This window comes from Phocoena phocoena, chromosome 16 (assembly GCF_963924675.1).
Source record: "Phocoena phocoena chromosome 16, mPhoPho1.1, whole genome shotgun sequence".
Taxonomy (NCBI): Eukaryota; Metazoa; Chordata; class Mammalia; order Artiodactyla; family Phocoenidae; genus Phocoena; species Phocoena phocoena.
The window spans coordinates 46,586,624-46,610,730 of NC_089234.1; the positions used below are offsets into that span (position 1 = coordinate 46,586,624).

The 24,107-nt window shown below is 48.3% G+C and overlaps 1 protein-coding gene across 1 annotated transcript in view; it reads left to right on the forward strand.

Moving 5' to 3' along the window:
- The window catches only part of VSTM4 (V-set and transmembrane domain containing 4), an 86,569-nt gene extending 78,053 nt beyond the window's left edge, over positions 1 to 8,516 (forward strand). Inside the window, exon 8 of the mRNA XM_065894610.1 lies at positions 7,133 to 8,516. Coding sequence (XP_065750682.1) covers positions 7,133 to 7,258 — 126 coding nt within the window. The 3' untranslated portion in view covers positions 7,259 to 8,516. The remainder of the gene's footprint in view (positions 1 to 7,132) is intronic.
- Positions 8,517 to 24,107: the final 15,591 nt, after the last annotated feature.

Below are 24,107 nucleotides of genomic sequence, written 5' to 3' on the forward strand. Positions count from 1 at the left end.
AAGGTACTGTGAAAGAATAAATCTAGCCCTGCTTCTGGCTCGTGTTGACACCCATATCCTGAGCCCCACCCAATCCTACACCCACAGTGGGCTGGGTCCTCTTTCTCCGTACCAGAGGCAGCAGACTCCAGGCTGCCATGATTGCTGAGAGCTACGGGAGATCACAGGTCACTGCCTCACACCATCTGGCCGCTTCCACTTAGCCCTGGGAGTAGGAATTTCCAAAATCATGGTTTATTTTATGTATTTCATTTTATTTTGAAACATGGTCATTTATTTGTCTTTTACAACAAGATATCTGGGCATAGGCTAGGGCCACTGCTAGTGCATATGGCACTTTTATGTAGATTATAGAAGAGTGTTCCTTCTGAACAGACATTGCAGAAGGGCTCCCCAGCACTGTTGGAACAGCCCTGCACCCTCTTGGGAAAGCTGAGCATGGAGTGAATTTCAACCCTCAGTTACCTAAACCTCGGGGCCTTGGTTTCCTGAGACCAAGAGGCTCCACATCTTGAGCATGTGGAACCTGGTTTCCATTCTTTTTGCCACAAGTCTCAAAATTAATTCCATTTATGTTTCACTGGGAAGAGACAAGACACCTTGCCCAAGAAGGTCTGAGCGCACAGATGTATTATCACTTCCCTGGACCAAGGAGCCCTTTTCTGTGGGATTTCAATCTGTCTTCTACTCAACACTTGCTAAACCTCGTCCAAGTCTTTTCCTGAGGTTTGCTTCTCCTTATATCAGCTGCATGAGAAATGGCAACAAAAGCAGTGGCTTCAGGGAGAGCTGGGGAGGGGTAGGTGGGTGCACGGGGATTCGGGCAAAAGCAACCTGATTCGATAAAGCTGACTGCTCCACACTCAGAGCTCTGTTTGCTCAGTTGTAAAGATGAGGATAAGCGTGGGCTCTGTCTGTGCCCTGGATTCAGTTCAGAGGGCAAGACTGTCTTGCAGCCCATTATTCACATGGAGGCAGCCGTGTCTGGGCCTCGGTTGCTGCCTGCAGTAGCCTCCTTCTCGTGGCTGGAGCCAAGGGCCCTTCTTAGCAGGATATAAATGCCAGCATCCCCATCCCATGTTTCCTAAAATCTAATAGGTATATGGCCCAGCAATGCAGCTAGGTCTGTTGCAGCCCAGGGTCCAGCTACGCCGTGGGGGGCAGGGCTGCGGGGGTGGGAGTTGTGTGTGTGTATGTGTCTTGGGGGGTGGGAGTTGTGCCATATGAGAGAGTCCTAGAGCCTCTTTATTCCAATGTTGCTCCTCACCGAATAGGGGGAGAGGATGGCTCTCCTCCCACATTGACATAAAATGCAGTGACTTATTATATGCACCCACCCCAGTCCTCTCCCACTAAGGCAGCCCATTCCCTCTTCTCTTCTCTTCTGTCTCACCATCCTGACTAATCTATCGGTCTGCTCAGCTGTCAGACAAAGTACCATAGATTGGGTGGCTTAAACAAATATTTCTCACAGTTCTGGAGGCTAGAAGTCTGAGATCAAGTTGTCTGCAGGGCTAGTTTCTTCTGAGACCTCTTGCCTTGACTGATAAATGGCCATCTTCTCCCTGTGTCTTTACATGGTCTTCTCTCTATATGTATATGAGTCCTAATGTCCTCTTCTTATACGGACACAAGTCATCTCGGATTAGGGCCCACTCTAATGACCTCATTTTACCTGAATTACCTCTTTAAAAACCCTGATTCCAGATATAGTCACATTCTGGGGTATTGCAGGTAAGGGCTTCAACATATGAATTTTGCAGGGACACAATTCAGCCCATAACAACTAATTTCCTAGAATCTCTTCCTTATGTGTCAGAAGATATCCAGGACTACTTAGTTCACATAGTTGTTGGTAACTCATGAAGATCTCAGAAGGTACACAAGTGGATATTTGAGCTGACACTCTAGAGAAAAATGATGACACCAGAACATTTATTCATTCAGGAGGCCCGCGTTTAGCGTCTTCTGTGGGGTAGGCCCAGTGGTGCCAGAATCATTCCACACATCATCTCATTTAAATCTTCATTTACGTCGGCAAGGTAGGTCCTTGAGTGCCAGTGATGGAACTGGCCCAAGGTCCCACAGCTGGCATTTGACCCAATGCCTCCTGCACCCACGCTCTGCAGGCAGCCACCGGGGGACGGCCTCTCTCCTCACCTCCTTGCCGTGAACACTTTCACTGAACCGGGAGCATTTCCTTTTATTCTCACCTTCCTTGGGTGCAGTGACACGTGTCTACATCCGAACCTCCACCCCGCCTTGCTCATAGAATCCCATTCCAGACTAGGGAGTGGATCCTTCATGACTAGGAGGAAATGTATGAAAAGTGAGATTAAAGGCACATAAAACAAAAGGGTTTAGAACCTACGAGACTCCAAGCGGTTGACACAAATACCAGGCCTCTGTTGGAGGAATAGAAAGAGAAATGGACCAGGAGTCTCTTCAGGCTGGGTGAAAGGGAAAAGAAAGTAAAACCAAACAGTCCTGGGAAAGAGGAAATGGCACTATTGCTTCTCACATGTTTAGAAAGTGCTGGAGCCTCTTCTAAAGGACCCTACCAGAACTTCCAGCTATTGGTCCCCAGCCCTCGTCTGTTTCCGGGAACACAGCAACAGCAGATCTAAGTGTAAAGCTCATGTCTGAGGCCTGGAAGCCGTACCTTCCACAGTTTCCTTTGTGTTTTCCAGTGCAGTTGAGAGCTGCTGCAGGCGTGTTTGTGAACAGCCAGTTCAAGAGTATTAAATTTGGTCTTCTTGAGTGCTGATGCCCCATGTACTTCCTGCACCACCAGGAACGGGACGGGGGCTTGAAGAGAGGGTCATTTGAGGGCCAGAAGCTGTCAGGGAACTAACAGAAGTATGTCTTGATTCACCTTCGGAGACCCATTCACTGTACTCCAGTTCTTGAATTGCCATACACATTAGGAGTGATTCCTTATCTTAAATCCAAACAGGTTTGTGTTGGCAAGATGGCGGACATCACCTGATATACGGGTGGCGCCCTGCAGCACGTCCCTCACCCTGCCTCTGCCTCATTGCAATTGCCCGCTTTAACCTTTACATTCTGCTCCTGGCTCCCAGTTTTACTACCAGTTCTACAGTCTTACCTGGTCTCACTGATAACGCCATTAATTTTCTCTAAGCTACTTCTTAATGCACCTAAACCTTCCACTAAAGCGTCAGTGCCAAGAAAGGTGGCTGGGTGAAAACTGGTGAGGAGTCTACATTTTGCCCATTTCAGTGGCTGTTAGGAATTTATTTCTAGTTAAACAAGCTGGGAAATGTAATTAAGAACATGGTTGATGGGGATAGCCAAGGATGCATGCCAGAAAAACAATACGTTCTTTAAAGGTGCCAAGGGCTAATATTATGCATCTCCTGTTGGAAACTGTATACACTTCACAATCCAGAGCCTCCTGTGTGCTGCCTCGTATCTTCAATCAAATTATTATATTCCAGAAATATGCATAAGGGAAATGATTCTACACATTTTATGGTGGGTTGTTGCTTGTAGCAGTAATTGAAGTACCTTTCCACTTATGAAAGTACTAATTTTATTTGTTTTTATTGCTTTTCTAGATGCAATTATTTATTTAGTGTGCTTTGGCTTTATTAAATTATGTTTACTATAGGAACATCATAAAAATGTATGAAAACAACACATCAGCCAAGCCAGCCTGGTGACCTGTATTGAGAAAGCTAGTGTTATTTTTCATATCCAAACGTAATGGAATAACTTAAGAATAAACAGATAATCTACGCTAGAAAACAATGCAATTTCAAAGTAATGCAATAAAACACCTGGACAATATGATTTCATAAATCTTGGTTCTAAAATTTACATGAGTTGGCTTTTGTGTGCTTATTTGAGGACACATGGCATTTCTAAATGGAATCATTATAATGTGAAATGTAATTAAACCGAAAGGCAAGATGTAAATGGTATTTTTGTTGGCTGGTAACATATGGATGACTAAGAGACAACGTAAAGATTTTTGGTATCAAAAGACAAGCAGGAGGCTCTGATCCCTATAATTGTCCTTAACGTTGAAATTTAAAAAGGGCCAGACAATTTTGAAGGTCGCTCAGCGGTCGCCCCTGACCGTAAGGAGTTCTTTACATTCTCTCTTTGTCTCTTGCTCCCTGTCCTCTAGTGTGATGCTTTATCTCAAAAGAAAAGAGGCTTTTTGCTTTTGGCATACTTTTTAAGAAACTTAAATCGAATGTGTACGATTTATTTGTCCTGAATTCTGGTGAGTTAACCAAGGTATAGCCCCCCAAATAAAAATAAAACAATGACCACACAGCCAAAGCAGCCAAAAAACAAAAGCAGGGCTGCTTAAATGAAAGTGATGTGTCTTTTACGACTATAAATTAGTGACCAGCTTTTATTTTTCTAATTGTGAATTAAAATTAATTAATGTGCTGTTTAAATAATGTACCATCTAGAAAATTTGAAAGGTACCAACAAATGTCTACAATAAAGGTTGAGTCTCTCTCCAGCCACCCCATTTACTTCCCCAGAGGGAACCTTGGAGACCAGGTTCTTGACTTCCAGGCGAGTTCCAAGGGTTTTCCGAGTATATAACATATATACATGTATATATACTCCCATACACTACACAAATGATAGGAAAACGTACAGTATACATATACAGCTCCATCATTCTTTTTAAAGACTGTACCGGATACTCCATTATGAATGCATCAGGCTCCTGTTGATGTCCACTGAAGTGCTTGCAGTGTTTTGCTTGTACCAATAAACACTTCCACCAACAATATACAAGAGGACCTGTTTCTTTCTGTTTCTTTTGGAAAACTTTTAGTTTGTTTGTCAACTTGAAAGACAAAAACTGATGTCTAAGTGATTTTAAATCTCTCTTGTCCTATTTTGAGAGAGGTTGAGTCACAATATGTGTAAGAGCCTTTGTGTTTCTCTTCCTGTGCACTCTCTGGTCCTGTCTCTTGTTCTTTGCTTAGTTTTCTAATGGACTGTTGGCCATTATCTTTGTTAAATTGTAAGGCCCTTTCATATGAGTTGCAAATATTTTGCTCATGTTTTCAATTGTCCTTTGACTTTATTTAGAGCACATTCTGCAGTATACAGCATGAAAATTTACATATCATTTTTCTGTTGCTCCTGGATTTTGTGTTAGACTTTGAAACACCTTCCATAGGCTGAGATTATTTTTTTGAAAATTTCCCCACATGTATTCTTCTAACACTTTTATGAGTTCAGTTTCCATATTAAAATTTTAATTCATCTGGAATTTATCTAATGTAAAGGATGACATAAAGGAGATGATTTTTTTCAGATGGCTACCCGAGTATCCCAACACCGTTTATTGAAAAATAATATTTGGGTTAATTTCTGAATGTTTTCCTCAGTCCCACTGAGGTCTATTCATTTGTTGATACCACAGTGTTTTAATTATAGCAGCTTTATTTTTAATATGACTGAAGTTGGATCACCAATTATTCTTTATTTTAATAATGTTTCTTAATCATGGTAAGAAAAAAAATCTATGACTACATTATCAAGAATTTTTTTTTTTTTTCTTTTTTTGCGGTACGCGTGCCTGTCACTGTTGCGGTCTCTCCCGTTGCGGAGCACGGGCTCCGGACGCGCAGGCTCAGCGGCTATGGCTCACGGGCCCAGCCGCTCCGCGGCATGTGGGATCTTCCCGGACCGGGGCATGAACCCGTGTCCCCTGCATCGGCAGGCAGACTCTCAACCGCTGCGCCACCAGGGAAGCCCATCAAGAATTATTTTTAACAAAAATTTAAAATTTTTTATTAAACGCCTCTCCAGCATCTATAGAGATAACCATATGTTTTTTCTCTCTGTTACTACTGTGAATTATATTAATAGATTTTTCTAATATTGAACCATCTCTGCATTCCTGGAAAAAAGTCAACTTGAACATGATTATCTACCTTTAGTGTGCCTTTTCATAGTCTCTGAGTAAATCTGATTTATGCTAATTTATACTAATACATGAAATTGTTCTAAAATATGTGAAGTTTTTCCTTTTCTGTAATGCTCTGGATCAGTTTAATTATATTGGAATTGTCTGTTCCTTAAGGGAATCTCTCTTAGAAATTCTCTTATCAAACTGCCTGTGCCTGGTGCTTTGGGCAATATTGTCTTGCCTGCCTTCTGGCCTTCCTTCCTCTGGTTCTTTCTTTTCATTCTTTATTTTTGATGGTAGCTAGTACATTGACATTTTCTGGAGTTAATGTTCATAATTTATATTTTTCTGGACGAGTACTCATTTTATCCTGTATTTCAAGGTTTTTGCAATACGTTGAACAATGTTGAAGTTTTAAAACTTCTTTCATTTTATTATACCTCCTTTCTCATTTCCTATTTGATTCATTTTTACTTTTTCCCTTTTTATCTTGATTAATTTTTTTGTTTGTTTCATTGGTGTTTTTCAAGCACAAGCTTTTGGATATTTTTGTTTATTCTACTGTTTTCTATTTTCTGACTTATACAGTCTAGTGTTTATTTTTTTCCTTCTTCCTTCTGCTTTTCTTTATTTTGTTCTTTTTTTTTACTAACTTCAGTTGGATGCTTGGTCCATTTAATTCATGTCGTTTAATATAGATATTTAAGGTTATGATTTTTCTCTGAGTACTACATTCTTTAGGTTCTGGCATGTAATATCTTCATCAGTATTTTCAAGATATGCAGAAATGTCAGTTTTATACAGGTTAAGTCACTTACATTTTCTAGATGGTAGCATTCTAGTTTTGTTGTCAGTTTTGGGGACTTTTTGTCTCTGTCTCTACCTCTAGTTTATCCTTTTGATGAGAGACTGTAGTTACATTATTTTTACTTTTCAGAATTAAAGTTTACTTTGTGGCCTCATGTTTAATCAATTTTTTGTTAGTATTCTGCGACAACTTAAAAATAAATCATAGTGTTTTTTGCAAGACATAGTGTTCTGTATAAGATAACAAGATCTATCTTATGTTATTTAGGTTTTACATTTCCTTTTAAATTTTTTGTCCGTTTGTTTCCCTTTGAATCCCCAAAGTGCTATGAAAATACATGCCTGACGAATGTATGTGTGATGTTGAACTCCCGGCAGTCAGCTCAAATTGTGTTGTGTTTTGTCTTATAGCCAAAGATTGCCGAAGAGAACTTGACCTATGCTGAGCTGGAGCTGATCAAGCCCCACCAGGCTGCCAAAGGCATTCCCACCAGCACCGTCTATGCCCAGATCCTCTTTGAGGAGAACAAACTGTAACTCTGCATCGTATTTAATATCCGCCACCCCAGTTATTTATGAAACCTTGGATACAAAGTCCTTATTTTTGTATTTTCACTTGTGCCTTCTGTGTGGTGGGAGCCCCATTCCAACGGCATCCCAGGTGCCTTCAGAGAGGTACAAGGCTCCTCTCTGCAAAAGAGCAGGGGCTGCAGCCCTTGGACAAATCTCCCAGAACAAGATTTTCTGGGTCTGAGTCCTGAGCGGTGAGGACTCTTGATTCTGAGACCATCCAAGGAGATTTTCTGCTGAGCCAAACCCCTTCATGTTTCTTCTTGTTTCTCTGGGTTTTATAATTTTTAATCTGAATTTTAATCTTCTACCCTTCCTGTATCTGTGATATCAAGCTCATAATATATAGCTAGAGGAAATGCCATTATAGGCTCAAGTGTGAGATGGTAGATATGTACTAATTGGTTTTCAAAGGATCAGATAACATTGCCAGGGCACCCAGAGCGGTGCAACGTGCTTATTGCAAGCGGTCACTCAAGATAGCATCTCTTGTTTTAAATAGATGCTCTGGCTCTGGTGATTCAAGGGCAGAGAGACAGACTGTGAGGCAGTCTGACATCTAAGCTGACAGTGAACTATCTAGATACCCCAGTGCCCGTTTCTCTACCCACTATCACCCACGGCCACTGGACAAGTAGAACATCTTTCATTCTGAAGGGCTTCCACCCCTTTGGCAGGGGGTGCTTATCCTGGTATAGAGACTTATATTCTCCAAGAAGTTCTCACTCACCCTTTTCCAAAGGAGCCGGGGGTTTGCCATCGATTGACAGATGGAAGAAGGGGACCTCTTGGAAGTGTGCCGAGGTTACCAACTCTAATTGAATGTCCACTCGTGTGAGAGCATAGTCTTTTGCCTGGTTCCCCAATGGTAGGAGAATAGGAAGTATAAGCAGGGCTGGAAAACTGTGTCCTGAACACGCTTCTGTTATAAAGTGCCTTGCCCGACTCAGCTTTGCATGTGAATTCTAATTAGCTTGGCTGGGAGGCAGTGATGCGTATGGCAAATAGATCCATGGGGAAGTGGCTCTGTGGGCCTATATGACATCCAGGATCTCACTGAAGGCGGATCCGTTCTGGTACAGAGTCATCCTATCAGCTGTGTTGTTAAGGACACACTTCTTGATGTGTGAGTGTGGTCTGGGTGGATTTTTAGTGCACACTACGGAAGTTGTTTGGCTTTGTAATGGACCGTGTATATATGGTAAATTATATATTTTAAACACAACCTTGAGTGTGAGTTGTGCCCCTCTGTGCAGCCATGTGAACCTGGTTGAGTTTCTCCTCCCCTAATTGTCTCAGACTCTATGTTTATACAAAGGTGAGTTAACCTCTCATAGAATTCTTGTAATGGGATAATGACTATTGGAAGATTCTGGACACTATAAATAGCTACACAAGTACACTATGTTAACGTACATGCTAAAACCAGTCCATATTTTCAAAATGAAAATGTCTCTACTATTTAAGGCTCTCATTGCAATAACCTTAAAAAGTAAATATTTGTCCGTAAACTTAGCTCTACAGTAACTTTCCCAAAGACCCATGATAGCTTACTGGAAAGGGACCAATCGGGAGCAGGTAATGATCTTCCAGAAGCAAAAATAACCTGACTTTACAAAGAGGAAGTCATTCTCTCTAGCCTGTACCTGCATCTCATTCCCTCCCTCTCTGCCAGATTTCCAAGGTAGTGAATAAACTGCAGCTTTTGAGGAGGAACTTCCCCGAGCATCTCTTTAGGACAGGAGGATATAAGGTCAGTACACCATTCGTATCATAATTATCCTAGGCCTCCTATCATATTTCTATCATGGCAGTCTTCCAGCAGAACATGGTTATATGGTGTTCTGGGGAAGGAGGGTGATTCCCTAATTTGCACAAGGACCTATTTGGACAGGTGGGGCCCTGGGAGTGCCAGTTGGGAGTGGAGAGTTGGGGTGTGTGAAGAGGCGATGGTGGGGAGAGGGCCATGGAGTAGGAGATCTCCAGGCCTCTGCAGAGCTGAACTTCAATCACCCCCAAACCCACCCCCTTAAATTCAGTGGGAGCTCCGTGCCATCACATGTGGAAGTGAATGCATTCCACCAAGAAGAGCACAGGCTTGGAAGAGCTGGTAACTGTAGGTTTAGTCCAACAAGTCATTGCTATTCAGTGATTCAATTCAGACTCTCCTAAACTCTGGTCGTAGCTGCGTAAATCCACACTGAGGTGCGTGAGTGGGAGACCTGCTGACATAGGGTATAGAAGGAAGCGGCAAGACCATCACTGTCTACTGAAAATGCTTCCCAAGGGAATCATGGAAGCTCTTGACAACATCTAAGCAGAGCTTGTCCCACTATTATTTTTAGAAGCAAACTGTCCAAGCTCTGCTCAGAACTGGGAGCAATGGATGATTTGCACCTGACGCTTCTTCGGGATGATAAACCTTGATATTATTGTCATAATAAACTTAAAAATGGGTCTACTTATTTGTTTTCTATCAAGTACACCACTAAGTCTGTATTGACATTTCTAAAGATAAGTAAAGGAATACACATCATTCAAATAGAAATTAGGAAAAGTTCTTCAATTTGTTTTGCCATAAAGCATCTGTGGGAACAACTACAGACAAGCTGTTTTCAACATGGAAAATGGCCTGTGCATTTAAGTAAAGTCAGAACAAAGAACCCATTGCGCAGAATGGAAGGCAGCGGTGCTTGCAGGCAGAGTGCACGTACTCTCAGATTTGGTGGTGGATTTCGGCCTAGGCCGTGCATGGCAGAATCTTCACAGGAGGAAAGGAGAGGGAAAGGGGTATTCCCCGAATGCAACCGTCTTGCCAAGTCAAAGCCCCAGGCCCTGAACTAAAGCAGCTGTGGTAGGAGGACAGGGCTGGGATTTCTTTAAGATCACCTCTTCATTAAATCATCATGTCTCTGTTCACTCACAGGGCATAGAAGAAAAAGCCAAGCCTAACCCTCCCCCTCAGATTTGTTGGTGTGAAAATGACATGGAGCACTTCATATTTTTTAGTGCCTAGCCATCATCCCACACATGGATGTGCCCAAAGACTCACTTGGGATAAGAACGCTAAACCAGTTGATGCTTTTAGGGACTACTCATGGCCTTGTTCATCACTCAGCCCCTGGTACGCATGACTACAACCTAGGCTGGGCCAAGAATGGGACTCATGCCCCAGGCCACAAAAAAATAGGCCAAAGCGTGCATGAGGCCGGGGTCGAGGCGGATCAGAATTCTTAGGAAAAAGAAAGCATCTTTCCCTTGGGCAGCTAAGCTGGGATGCCGCCTATCAGAACCAACTACAGCGACGTCTCCTGCCAAGTGGAGAAGGCTTGGCGAATGAAGGAGATGCTGAGAAAGCAGCAGGGAGGACAGGGTCCTGGGAGCACGGAATCCCAGCTCCCAGCCCCTAAGATCCCCCAGACTCTTCTTTTTCCCTTAGATCTTCTTTCGATTCAATAAACCACCCACTTCTCCTACTATCTAAATCCTGGTTTTGCTCAAGCTAGTCAGATCGCAGTGGAGAGAATTCTGACTAATACAGTATGCATCAAAGCTGTTTCCCAGCCCAGGAAGCAAAGAATTTTACTGAGGGTACCACCCAAGCACGTCCAGCAGCTGAACTGGCAGCCACGAACTCCTGCTGCCCTCTGTTTCTCACTCAGTGGGGCCCTCACAGGGCTCCGAAGACGCCCTTCTCCATGGAGAGGGACCATCAGGGTTCAGGCCTGATGCTCTCCTAAGAGAGGGACTCTCAGTTTTGGAGTAGGGACCCTGGCAGTACTGAGCCATGCTGGTGGCAACAGGGGAAGGGCACAGGGTAGAGACTTGACAGGGCGAGCCCTGTCGTGTGGACCTTGGAGGGAGCCTTTTTGTGTTGGCTGGCCCTGAAGTTTAGGCTGGCTTCCACATAGAACATGCTGTCTTTCCAGTATCCCTGGGCAGGAGGGAGCCTGTTATAAGGTGAGGCAGCCACTTGCTGGGAATGTTGACCTTCCCCCCAACCCAGCATAACACACCCCACCCCCGCCCCGTACACCAGATAGAAGCTATTCGCTGGGTTGGAAAACAAAGAAGGACTTCATGTTTTGGAGGCAGGATCTGCCTTCAGCCTGGAGCTGCTGAATTTGGGCTCTGGGAAGTGTCCAGATGGATAGGATAGACTAGTTCTCCCTAAGCTTTAACGTGTGCGTGAATCACCTGGGTCTCTCTTAAACTGTGGCTCGCAGTTCAGGAAGTCTGGGTGGGCCCTGGGAGTCTGTGTTTCTAACAAGCTCCCAGGGGATGCCCATGCTTCTGGTCCCCAGAGCACACTTGGAGTAGCAAGGATGTAAACTGTTGGGAAATGCGGATCTGGAACCCCAGGGCGGGTAGGGGTGTCCTCAGAATATAGGTCACAGCTGAAGCTCTGGCAGTGAGCAAATTCCTCCAGAGGGAGGCAGTTCAGCCAGGAGGGAAGATACCAGGCCTGAGCGGTGGGTACTCCCCTGCCCGCAGGTCTGGTCTGGAGAGCAGGCGAGGAGCCTGACGGGGACCAGAGCAGAGCAAGCTCAGAGGAGTCGGAGATGGTCGGAGAAAGCTGTGTCTGGGAGTTTCTGAAAGGAGGTGGGGCTCAGCAGCGTGAACTCTTCAGCGGTCGAGTAGAATGGAGTTTAAACCGCTGCTCGTTCTGAATTAATTGTTCGTTTCACATTTTTAAAAAAGATTTGTTTTGCTGGGGCAAACAATTCCCCGAGTGCACAAGCCTAACATACTTCGGTGCTGGGCCACGTCTGCCCTGCTCAGGGGAATTTTTTCCAAAGCAATCGGTGTGTTTCCACAGGGTGGAAGACTTGGAGAAGACTTAATTAATGCATAGGGCGGGGCGGGAGGCTTGTCACGAGGGTTTCTGCTTCTGTTGTCATTGATAAAAGATGACCTGGAGCCTGCTTTCTAATAAACACAGCTCAACCAACTTCACGCCGATTGAGTGTCCGGTTGTTAAATGTTAATGTACTGCACCCTATAGTTTTAAATTGAATTAGAGATGTTTACAGCTTTGGTTAAATGCACCTTGTTCTTCCACATTAAACTCTATTACAAGTGTCCTCCATCAGCAAACAGGAGGACTCATTAGGAGCTGGTCTGTGTGCGGGCCGTGGCTGCTGCCGAAAGAGCTAGTGTTCTGTTTCCCTTTATTACAGGTTTCTAGCTGGTGGGGCATCGGGTGTGATTGCTTCCTGTTTATGAGTATGATTAGAACCTTAGGTTCCTGGGTGTACGGGTGGATCTTAGGGAATCCACAAACACCCAGGGATTTTTTTTTTAATTTTTATTTTTTGCGGTACGCGGGCCTCTCACTGTTGTGGCCTCTCCCATTGTGGAGCACAGGCTCCAGACGCGCAGGCTCAGTGGCCATGGCTCACAGGCCCAGCTGCTCTGCGGCATGTGGGACCTTCCCGGACCGGGGCACGAACCCGTGTCCCCTGCATCGGCAGGCGGACTCTCAACAACTGCGCCACCAGGGAAGCCCCACGCCCAGGGATTTTTATGCAGAAGTTTGCACTGCGTATCTGAGAGTCTGATGCTCTCTTCCGTTTTCTAAAGGGGTCCACGAGCCACTAAAGATGGACCGTTTAGAGACTCTCTGCCACGGTCCTAACTGCCAGGTCCCCCAGAGCATCATAATGAAGCTGGTCCCTTTGCAGCTGGGGAAATGAAGGAGACAGAAAAGGACCTGCTACTTGGTGGCAGAGCCAGTGACTTCCGGCCCAGGGACATCCATGAAGCCCACCCAGAAGCCCCACGCCCACCGTCAAGCTCTGTCTCCAGGAAGCCTACCTGTTTCCACCCTGGCCTGCTGCAGGGCTGGTCTTTGGCCTAGCTAAGGATCAGGGCTGCCCAGCCTCCCCTTTCAGGATCCCCCCACCCCGTCCCTATCCTTCCTCAGCCCCCGTACGCATCCCCAGTTCTCAGGGAGCCCCAGTTGGGGGCCCCATGACTGCACCCGGCCCAGCCTGTGGCCAACTTGGAGTCGTTTAAAATGTCTTGCTCCCCTCGTCCTCCCACGTCTTCTGGATTCTGTTTCCTGGCTTTTCAGGGGTCTCCTTCACTAGGTATCCCCGCTCTTGTTTCGTACCTTCAGCTGCTCCCTCAGTCTCCAGAGTGACAGGCATTTCTCAGGCTGAGTGGCCCACCTCCCATGCGGTCTTCTCCACTCTTTCCCTCCATAACCCAGAGTCTACGCTTCCTCCTCTGCCCCTCTCGCCTCTCAGCCTCCACTGGCTGCCTTCATCCCCATCCCTGAACACAGCTCTGCCCCAGGCCTTCGGGAATCGTGGCTGAGCACGGGCTCTACTGTGGAGCGTGTGTTCTAGCATTTGACACAGGCGTCCTTTCCCTGACTTACCCGGTTGCGCCCCCTAGGCCACCCCGTAATCACCTCTCCTCCACTCAGCCCTTCAGGGATGGCTTTCTCTAAGGTGCCGTCCTCTCTCTCTCTTTGCATGCATACCTGTGTCTCTGACCACTGTTTAGCTGCAGCCTGAGGACCCCGCATCCACGGCTCCAACTGGACCCCTCTCCCGAGCTCCATGTCTACCCACCAGCCGTCCCCCCGAAGCATCCTTCTCACTTCTCAGAAGCCAATGTCCCATCCTGACCACCATCATGAACTTCCCACCCCGTCATGCCCTCCCTCACAACCAGCACTTGAGATCACTTTGTTTTATCATGAGGAACTGAGGCCATTCTGAAGTGAGGAAAAACTACAATAAAAGGGATCGTTTGGGATGCCCAAGGGATGGCAGAGAGAGCAAAAAGATACTCTGCCGGGAGAAGTTCTCCACCTTCAAGTCCCTAATTGAGGAATTCTTCTCCACTCTCATCCCCGATGAAGGGGGCTTGGTGGCCTGGTTACTTTTGTCTCCCGATCTGATTTTGACAGATCGGGAATTTATGCAAACAACTGTCCACATGGTTTATGGCTATGTGAATACAGAGACCTTTGCTGATTTACAAACTCTTCTGTTTATGGCCAGCTTGACTGTTGACGGCATATGACTGTAAAGAGGGGATGTTGTGAGGGATTCATTCCGGGTCAGGGACTTCCTGAGTTAACAGACGCGGCTGTGGTGGTGACAGTTTCCTTGCCCCTTCCGTGGCCGCCCCCAGGCTTCTTCTCCCACCTCCGTCTCTCTTGAGGCCAGCCCTGGACCGTAGCCCTGCTACTCGGGGTGGACAGTGCCACCTGGTGGCCGTCGCTGAGAACTTGAGGACCTTCGGCCTCCAGCTCTCCTTCTTCACAGGGACCTCCCCTCCCCTCTCCGTCTGTCAGCTTCTCTGCCTCTCCTCTACATGCCCACACAGGCCCTTCCCCATCCAACCTTAGCCCAAATCTCTCTCTATCTCTTCTTATCATCATCTCCCTCTTTTCGTCTCTCCCTGCCCCTTCATTCCATTTACAGGTAAGGTCATCATTTGCGTCGTGTACCATAAAGCAGGCTATGAACCAGGCAAATACGTCCAAGCCATCTCTCTGACTTGGGCGCCAGAGTCAGGATCAGAGTCTCCAGATGAGTTCCGTGTCTGGTGTTCTTTCTCTTCCCACACAGTTTTTTTTTTTTTTTTCTTTTGCTGGAATCCTGGCTTTTCTCACTCAGTAGCGTGAGTATAGGATTTAGAGGCAGATCTGGTCCAAATCCCGGGCCTGCCTTTTAATTGCTGTGTGTCTTTGAGAAGCCATCTGCGCCCTCCGACCTGCAGTGTCTTCATGTGAAAAAAGAGCCAGGGCCAACAGGATTTCAAGAGCTATCTTCCCGTGTGGCATAAGTTCTCTGGGAGAGAGGGCAGGGATGGGCTCACGGTCACCTCGGATGACAGCAGGGGAGGGATAGGCATGTGGAGGGTACAGAGAGGCGGCTGCCCCCCAGCGAGAGCCACCCCGAGAGCAGGCCGAGGACTGAGGGTGTTTGTGCTTATGCTGAGCTGGGAGGGTCTAGTCCCCGCCCCGACCCCGGCTGGCTCTCCCATCAGCTTGTTCTCAGCTTAGCTGGGGATAACAACATCTGCTAGTATTTATATGACCCGTGTGAACGCCAGGCCTCGTGCAGAGAGAGCTCTCCAGAGCCTTCCCTGAGCCCTGAGATCGGTCTCTGGCTGCCGGTCGTACTTCCTCAGGCTGCTGCGCCTTGGTGAGCAGAGCAATTAAATAACGCCACTAAGTGCAGGCCCCTGTGTGCCTTGTCACCACACTGTCCCCGCAGCCTGTCGCAGGGCCTGGTACGCACCTGCTTCTCAGTACTTAGAAAGGGTATCAACAGCCAAGGACTGGGGAGGCTCTTTGAAAACTAAAAAACAACCCACGTGGAACGGATTTTTTTTCCTATAAATTTTGTTCCTCCCTAAAGGCATCCAGATGCTGTGCCTCAGACCACACCGTCCAGAGCTTCTACAGCTCAGCAGAAAGGCACTGCTATATTTATCCTGTTGGCAGCCCCCTCCGCTAATTTCTGTCAAAGAACAGCATGAAATAACACACTTGTCTGGGGGTGGGGGCGTGACAAGGCCACAGTGGCTGCCAGCACCCTCTGGCTGTGGTCCGGCCCAGCAGGGGGAGGGAGAACGCTTGACGGGAACCCTGGGGTGTCTACCACCTCGGGGACCTGCAGAGGTGCCTCTTCTGTGGGACCAGAAGGAGCTGGTGTATTTTCCCAGAGAAGCACTGGACCAGGATGGACCAGGAGGCAGTCTCAGGCTCCTCCAGCAGCCTCTGAAACTACCGCCATCAGAAGACCACAGCAGAGGTCTTGGGCCCGGGGGAAAAGTCCTCGACTTCCTAGGAAGATACCTGGCCTCCGTATGAGACCATTTCAGGCTAATGCATAGAGGCTTCGGCAATATTTTATTTCCCCAGATGAAATCCCAGCTCTGGAGCAAGGTTGTGAGAGTAGCTTATCTTTGTTAAGTCGCTTACATTTTTACAAAGGGTGTTCCTGGTGTATTGTGTTTCTCCCCCAAATTCAACACGTATTTTTTTCTAGTACCCTCTCTGAGGAAAGCCCAGGGGTTGGTCTAATTTCCAACCACTCTAGCCCTTCCCTGCTACTTAGCAGAAGAAGGGCTATCTCCTGCTGCTTCCCTGTACCCCCTGCCCACTCGTCCTTCTCCTGTTCCTTGCCCTGTTAAGTTGCCTCTCATACCCCAGCGACGCCACGTCACCACCTGCCCTGCCGCTTGCAACGTCCAGCCCGGCTCAGTTTTCCTCTGAGTAATTCAGTGGGACTCCGCAGCTCATAAAAATCTTGCAACAGAGAAAAACAGAACTTTTAATGAACCCAAGTAAGGCAAACGTAAAACGGATTACAGTCATCCCCCCTCTTATCCGCAGTTTTACTTTCTGCAGTTTCAGTTACCCGTGGTCAACAGCGGTCCTGAAATACCGAATGGAAAATTCCAGAGATAAACAATTCATAAGTTTGAAATTGCAGGCTGTTCTGAGTAATGTGATAAAACATCACACCGTCCTGCTCTGTCCCACCCAGGATGTGAATCATCCTTTTGTCCAGAGTATCCTGCCTGTAAGTCACTTAGTAGCTGTCTCGGTTGTCAGATCAACTCTTGCAATGTCAGTATCGCCGTGCTTGTGTTCAAGTAACCCTTATTGCACTTAATAATGGCCTCAAAGTGCAAGAGTGGTGATGCTGGTGATTTGGAGAGTCCGGGATATTGCGACGGGCTTGCTTCACTCATCATCATGTCCTCAAGGTTCATCCATATCATGGCATATGTCAGAACTTCCTTCCTTTTTAAGGCTGAATAATAGCCCGTAGTATGTATAGATCAGTTTGTTTATCCATTCGTCCATAGATGGACATTTGGGTTGTCTCCACCTTTGGGCTACTGTGAATGGTGCTGCTATGAATTTGAGTGTCCAAGTACCTGTTTGAGACCATGCTTCCAAAGGAAGCAAATGAATTATGCTTCCAAATGAATTATGAATTGTTTATCTCTGGAATTTTCCATTCGGTATTTCAGGACCGCTTTTTAAGAGGCTGATCGCCACTGCTCAGGACAGGGCTTCACACAGAGGGAGTACCCTGTAAGTGCTGACTTACTGCTGTTTATCCATTCCCTGGAGCAGTGAGTCCCCTGCTATTGAGACAAAGATGCCTTTGGAAGTCAAGGATCTCTTTGAGAGACATTTAGAAATTGTGATATGTTCAATCAATGATAACCAAGGGTATAATTGAGTACTAACTTAGATATCTAATTTGTAGTTAAGAACATTCTGTTTATTTACCTTAACATTTGGGGGAGGGGGGGAAGTGTCTTGAGTGAGAATTGGAGAAAAGCTCCCATCTTTGTTTTTTATGGTGGAACCTTCTGACAGTCATGTTTGCTGAGCATAGTTGGATGTCTGTACCTAATTTGGATCCTCTCAGGAACACCATGTGACTGATGAGGACGGACAGACTCAGGGGCCTGGTGAAGGTCTCAGGCCTGTGGCATGCTCCCCATAGGCCAGCACCCTCATTCAGCAGAGTCTCCATCCCAGGAACTGTTGGTCTGAATCCGTCCATGTAACTAGTTCAGCTGGAGCCACTCTTATTTCTGTTCTTTGAGAGGAACCTTAAAGGCACGCGATCCAACAGGCTGGGGGAGGGGCAGGACATGACAGAAGGAGGGTCAGGACACGTCTGAGCCATGGGGGGCTGGAGTGTAGAAGGGTTAGGCACTGGGTGACATTATTATTTTTTTTCTTTCTGGCTGCACCGCACAGCATGCAGAGCTTCCCCGACCGGGGAATCAAACCTGTGTCCCCTGCAGTGGAAGCGTGGAGTCCTAACCACTGGACCACCAGGGAAGTCCAACATTCTTAAAATTCTTGAGTCTTGAAGCATTTTCCAGCCACTTTCTTGCTGTTTCATTTCTTCACCTCTCCAAGTCTCGGTTTTCTCATCTGTGAAATGGAGACGGTTCGTCCTGAGATGGTTACGAGGCTTAAAGAAGCCAGGACAGGAAAGGGCTAGCAGCCTCCCAGAGCATGCTAAGTGCTCAGTGAATGGGGGACAGTGCTAGCCTCCTGCCCGGCCCACCACTCTGTCCCTTCCCTTCAGATGGCCTCAAGTCTTCACCTGCAATGTTCTGACACTAAGGGCGTCCTTGAGGCCCTTTTGCGAGGATGAGACAAAGTTGCACAGAAAGCATCCATGCAGAGACCAGTACACAGTAGGTGCTGAGTCGACGGTGACGGCGCTCCCTGGGCCGGTGGTGATTCTGGGTGACGGAGGCTTTCCTTTGCTTTCCTCGTGCTCCAGGTGTCTTAACAGCTACCTTGGGCCTCTGGCGGGGGCTGCGGGTGGGAGTCCCCCAGCAGCCTCTGCTCAAGCGATACTAATTGTGCCAGGGAGAACGGCTCACTGGAGTGGAAAATAGTCCTCGTATATCTAGCTGCAGACGATAATGACCTTTTAAATAACAGAAGCAATTTTATTTCAATACCTCAATTACTCTGAACTCTGAAATGTCAAAGTGCTCAACACTTTCAGAATAGCCTAGTATAGACATTTATAGCACTTAGACACAGCTAGTTTCTTATCTAACCTAATTATGTGTTGTACAGGAAATGGCCAAGCTCACCATCTCTGTTATTTTTCACAGCGATCCCCGTGCGCGGCCCCGGGCTCGGCCTGGAGTCTGGCAGCTGGAATTTCTCCCCGGCCGAGGTTGCGTGTTCTGGAGCAGACAGGACTGGTCCCTGCCGGGGGCCTGGCCTCAGCCAAGTGCCGGGAGGAGGCTTGACGTGGGCCTCCCAGTTGGTTAATGGGCACAGCCCTGTGCCTAGACTCCAAGGCACAGCTGCCAGGAATGTGAGATGCCGGGGCTACTGGGAGTGGGGGGCGGGTACTCTGTCTCGTAGGGCAAAGGCAGGAGGTACCTTCCCAGGATGTGGGTGGTGTGAGGCCAGCATCACCTGGCCACACCTGGCCAGACTGGTACCTTCTGTGGCCATTTTTTTAGAGGCTTCCCTCCACTCTCCAGAGCAGAGGCAGCCTGAAAGCCCCTGGCCCCAGGGTGACAGGCTCCTATGACCGTCCCTTCATCTCCACTCTGACCCTGTCCCTGACACTCTCCATCACTGTGCCCCAAATCACAGTCACCTCCCTGCTGTTTCTCAGAGCAGCACGCTTCTTCTTCAGGGATGCGCCCGTGCTCATCCATGTGCTGGAATATCCTCCCCCCACCGTCTCCCACCGACACCCAGTGCTCACTCCCCTGCTGCTGCAGCTCTCAGGTGTCATCTTATTGGGGAGACTGTCTTGGTCACCCTGGTTCATGTTTCTCTTCCCATGCTCCCTGGCCCCTTCCTCACTTGGTGGTTGCTGTTGGTTTTTTTTTTTTTTCTCCTTAGAGAGGTACCTTATTTAACTGGTATTTTTCTTACATGACTATTGTTTGTGTCCCAAAGTAGAAGGCAAGCTCCTTGCAGGCTGGGGGTTTTAGGAGTCACTGCTCCATCTCAGTGTGCCTTGATAGCACCAGACACACAGTAACGGATTCAAAACAAGTATTCAGTATATAGTGAATGAGTGAGTGGATGGAAGGCCAGGAGAGCAGGCCAGCTCCAGGCTGGAAGGTCCATGGAGAGAGCACCCCATGGCTCTAGGCTGGTTGACAAGCAGGCTCTGAGGCCAGCCTTACCCCTTACCGGCTATGCCAGGAAGTTGGCTCAGGGAATGCATTCATTGTACATGAAGCATTCTATCACAACTTTTTTTAAATTGAAGTATGGTTGATTTACAATGTTGTATTAATTACTGCTGTACATTATACATTTTAACCCTCCGCCAGGATTGGGTGTTGTGGACATTTTACACATTTGGAAACTGAGGCTCAGAGAGTTGTGCAATGTTCCTCGAGTTCCTCAGCTGGGCTTGGGCAGACCTGGGCTATGGGCCCCAGTCTGTCTTACTCCAAAGCCACACCTTGACCAGGGCTCATTGTCCCCGGCTGATGGCAGCTGCACTGAGCCCGCCAATCTTGGGAAGGTCCAGCTCTGTTTAGCTGTTGAACAGACCTCCTGCCCCTCGCCCAGGCCCTGTCCTGAGAGGGGCCCCATGCAAGTGGCCAGTCGGCAGCCCCTGCTCCCATCACATTGCCCACTCTTTCTCTTTGTATCTCTCATTCCCTTTTAGCCTCTGTTTTCCCATCTCCAACCCTCGCTCTTTTAGCTCGAGGCCAAGCGTCTGCTGGTGCCCAGGCGGAGACGGTTCTCCTGCCCGAGCTCAGCTCCCGCCCTCCCAGCTGCAGTGGTGCTCAGTGCTCCGTTTATCATGCCCTTGGCAAGACACTGAGAAAACACGTTTGCAGCACTTTTGAGAGCTCCTTTCCATTCATCATTCATTCATTCATCCATTCACTCATTCATTCATTCATTCCCATATTTATGGAGCATCCATGTGAGAGCAGCCCTCCTGGCCCTGTGGGCAGTATAGAGACAAATAAATAGGATATTATCTCTGATCTTGAGGACCTCACAGATGCTTGGAGGTTGGCTGGAAAATGGGACATTTCAATCCAGAGCATTGGGCTGGGATAGAGGCAGCATGGAGTAAAAGGGACAAGGGAAGAGTACAGCTGTGGGTGGCTTGGTGTGTTGAGTCCCTGATCCCCTGCAGCAGGGCCTGGGCTTTGCACTGGCGCTCAGAGGAAGCAGTCAGGGGCCCCTGTCTTGGTGATAGGACTGCCCAGGGGGAGGCAGACAGCAAATAGAAAAGTGCTTCCCAGGCGGCCTGTGTGAGGGCAGCGAGAGCACAGGAGAGAGACAGCCGTGATGTGTCCTGGAAGGACAGGGGAGGGACAGGGTGGCCGCATCCTAGAGCCAAGGAAAGGAGGCTGGGGAGAGCTGGCAGGGCTCAGTGCTGTTAGAGGTTCCCCGACAAGCCTCTCCTGCAGTGGGGGGTGGGAGGATGGGGGGTGTGTGTGAGAGATAGACTTATTCCCACAGAGGATGCTTCAGCTGGGACGGGGCACTCAGCTTCCTGAGCCTCAGTTTCCCTAAGTGTGAGATGTGAGGATTACATGCAGACAGGATCTGGATCCTTTACCCTTCAGCTCCCAGGTCCCTGGAGGATGTCCCTCACCGCTCCACCCCCTGAGTCCCCTGATGTCCCATCTCACAGGACGGCACTCCTCCACAGCCTTCCTCAGAAGCTGTGATCTTCTCAATTTTGTCCTTGTCTGCCTCCCTGGGTGGACTGTAAACTCCCTGAGGGCAGGGACCTTATCTGTCTCGTTCAACATCGTACCCTGGCACTGAGGAGCATAGGAGCTTGATAAATAATTATGAATAAATATGGAATGAATTGGAGAGTGCCTGGCAGAGGGTGTCACCCCAGTGAATTGTTTGGAAATTCTTACAAACCGCTGAATGCCTCCAAGGCGCTGGGCTCTGTGGGACAGTGTGGGGGTGCTCTTTTGCCCTGCGTGCAGTGAGATGGGGTGTCTGTACATTTCCCACGCCGTGAATCTACCCCCAAGTGCTGGCCCAGTGGTGGTAAAGTAAAACAGGTTCCGGGGCCCGTCTAATAATGTGACTGCCAGAAGCAGCCTGCACAAACAAAGCAATAGGAAGAGGAAGGGTCTGTTGCAAACTGGAAATGCTAAACCAGCCTCTTCAAGGCGTTTGAACTCAAAATAACGATTAGCACTGCATGGCTCAAACTGAAGGCACCTACAGACTCTACCTGGTCCCCCAAACCACCAGTTTGTGACCTTGCTATGGTCTCAAAACTTCACAGGTCACCGGTATAGAGACTGGGAGTCTGAGTGCCCTCTTCCCTAGGCTGCTGGAGGCATCACTATTGGCTGCCCTGAGGACTAAAGGGGCCAGATGCACAACTGGCCAATCCCCCGGTCATTGCAGGCTCCTGAAGAACCGAGACCCCTCACACTGGTGAGGGTGGTGCTCACACATGTACCATGGGACCCCAAGATCCCCAGGCTTCTTCAGCCTGTTGTTCAAGAGGAGTGGGAATGCCCCACTTTCATGGGCTGTGTTCCCCATTGCACAGTGGCGGGTCATCCATATGGGACCCCTCAGTTATTTTAAGAAGTTGCCCGGGGAGCGTCTCGTGCCCTCAAGGTCTGATCCCCATGGACTCCGCCGCTGCAGCTCCTCTGTGAGGGTCGCTTCCAGCCCCGCGAGGCCCCCCACCACTGGCCCTGCTGCTTGCACCCCATACTTGTGCCTCTCAGCTTCGCTGAGCACCAGTCACACTGGGGGCATGGACCACTTCCAAGTCATTGCGCAGTGGTGTTTCTCTAATGATGCGCTCCTGGCAAATGGCGGTAAAGGGTGTTGCTCAAGGGCTGTGTCTTTATTAACCAGTTTAGGGGCAGAGATCTCAGCCAGGGCAACACAGTATTCCCTGAGCTTTCAGAGATCTGGAGGAAGGAGACAATTGGGAGAATCCTTCTACTTACTAAGAAGCTGTGAAGGTGCTGCAGGCAGCAGCCCGCAAGAGGGCAATGGAAGCAACACACACACACACACACACACACACACACACACACACACACACACACACACACACCGTCCAATCGGGGCATGTGATGTGTACCCAAGAACTTACAGAAGCAAAACTGATTTTGGTTTGAGAGATTTGATTTTATGCTGAACAAATTTCATCAGGATTTTCATATGAAGAGTGTTTTCCTGCCCAAATGTGCCCTTCTGGGCTGCATGTTAACGTTGTCAGATCCAATCTCCAAGTCCTCTGTAGGTCCCAGGACTGGGTTCTCATGACTTGGCTTCTGGCTACTGGCTGGGCTTGGGGGAGGCAGTTGCTGTCACAAGTGGCTTCCAGAGCCCTGGGCTGCTCTCCTTGGAGGCCAGGGCACAAAGGAATGAGAGCAGAGGGCCAGCATGGGGCAGGAGGCTCTATCCCCCAGAAGTGAGGGCCAGAGGGACCCAGAGGCCCTGGAAACTTGGTTGGTGGCACGAAGAGCGAGCTCCATATGAGCCCTCCACCTGCTTCCACTGTTGAATTTCAGTCTGCTCAGGAGAAGGGATTCACCCGTCACACACCGAGTACCAGCAGGTTGTGTTGGGCCCTTGGGCAGGGCACCATCCTTCCAGGCCTCTAAGGGGTCCAGGGAGCAGGGTGACCAGACTTAACAAATACAAATACAAGACTCCCAGTTACATGTGAACTTCCAATAAACAACGAATACTTTTTTCTTGCAACTATGTCCAGGTGAGCCCAGGCCTGTCGAGATGGTGAGGTGGGCACGTCCTAAGCCTTCCTAGGGGCCACAGTATGTAGAACCATCTCCCTGAGGGTGGACTCGGGTGCACATCCTGATCTGGTGCTTTCACAGCCCCACTGGAAAGCCCTGCTTTCCTCTCTGCAATTAGAGGGATGTTGGTTGCACTGGGTCCTCTTCCCTGCCTCTCAGAGAATGTGGAGTGTTGCCATGATGAATGGCTCAGAGAGCAGCTTTTATTGGGAATGGTGACAGAGTTGAGACTTTCCCAGGGCGGGAGCAGTGGCTACAGCATTGCTTGTGGAGGTGGGCTGGGGGCTGGTCTCACAGTTATTAAGAAGTTGTCACGGGAGTTATTAGGAAGTTGTCACAGTTATTAAGAAGTTATTAAGAAGGCTCAGCTGGGTGAGAGCTGGGCACGGCTGCTGTCTCAGGCTGAGGTGGTGAATGTGAGTAGAATACGGGAGTCCCTGACCCCAGAGGCCCCTCACAAGCCACCTGTTCTTGGTGGGTGGGTAGCAGAGGGCAAACACCTCCATCCTCACCCTGTCCTGTCTCTGTCTACTCCAGA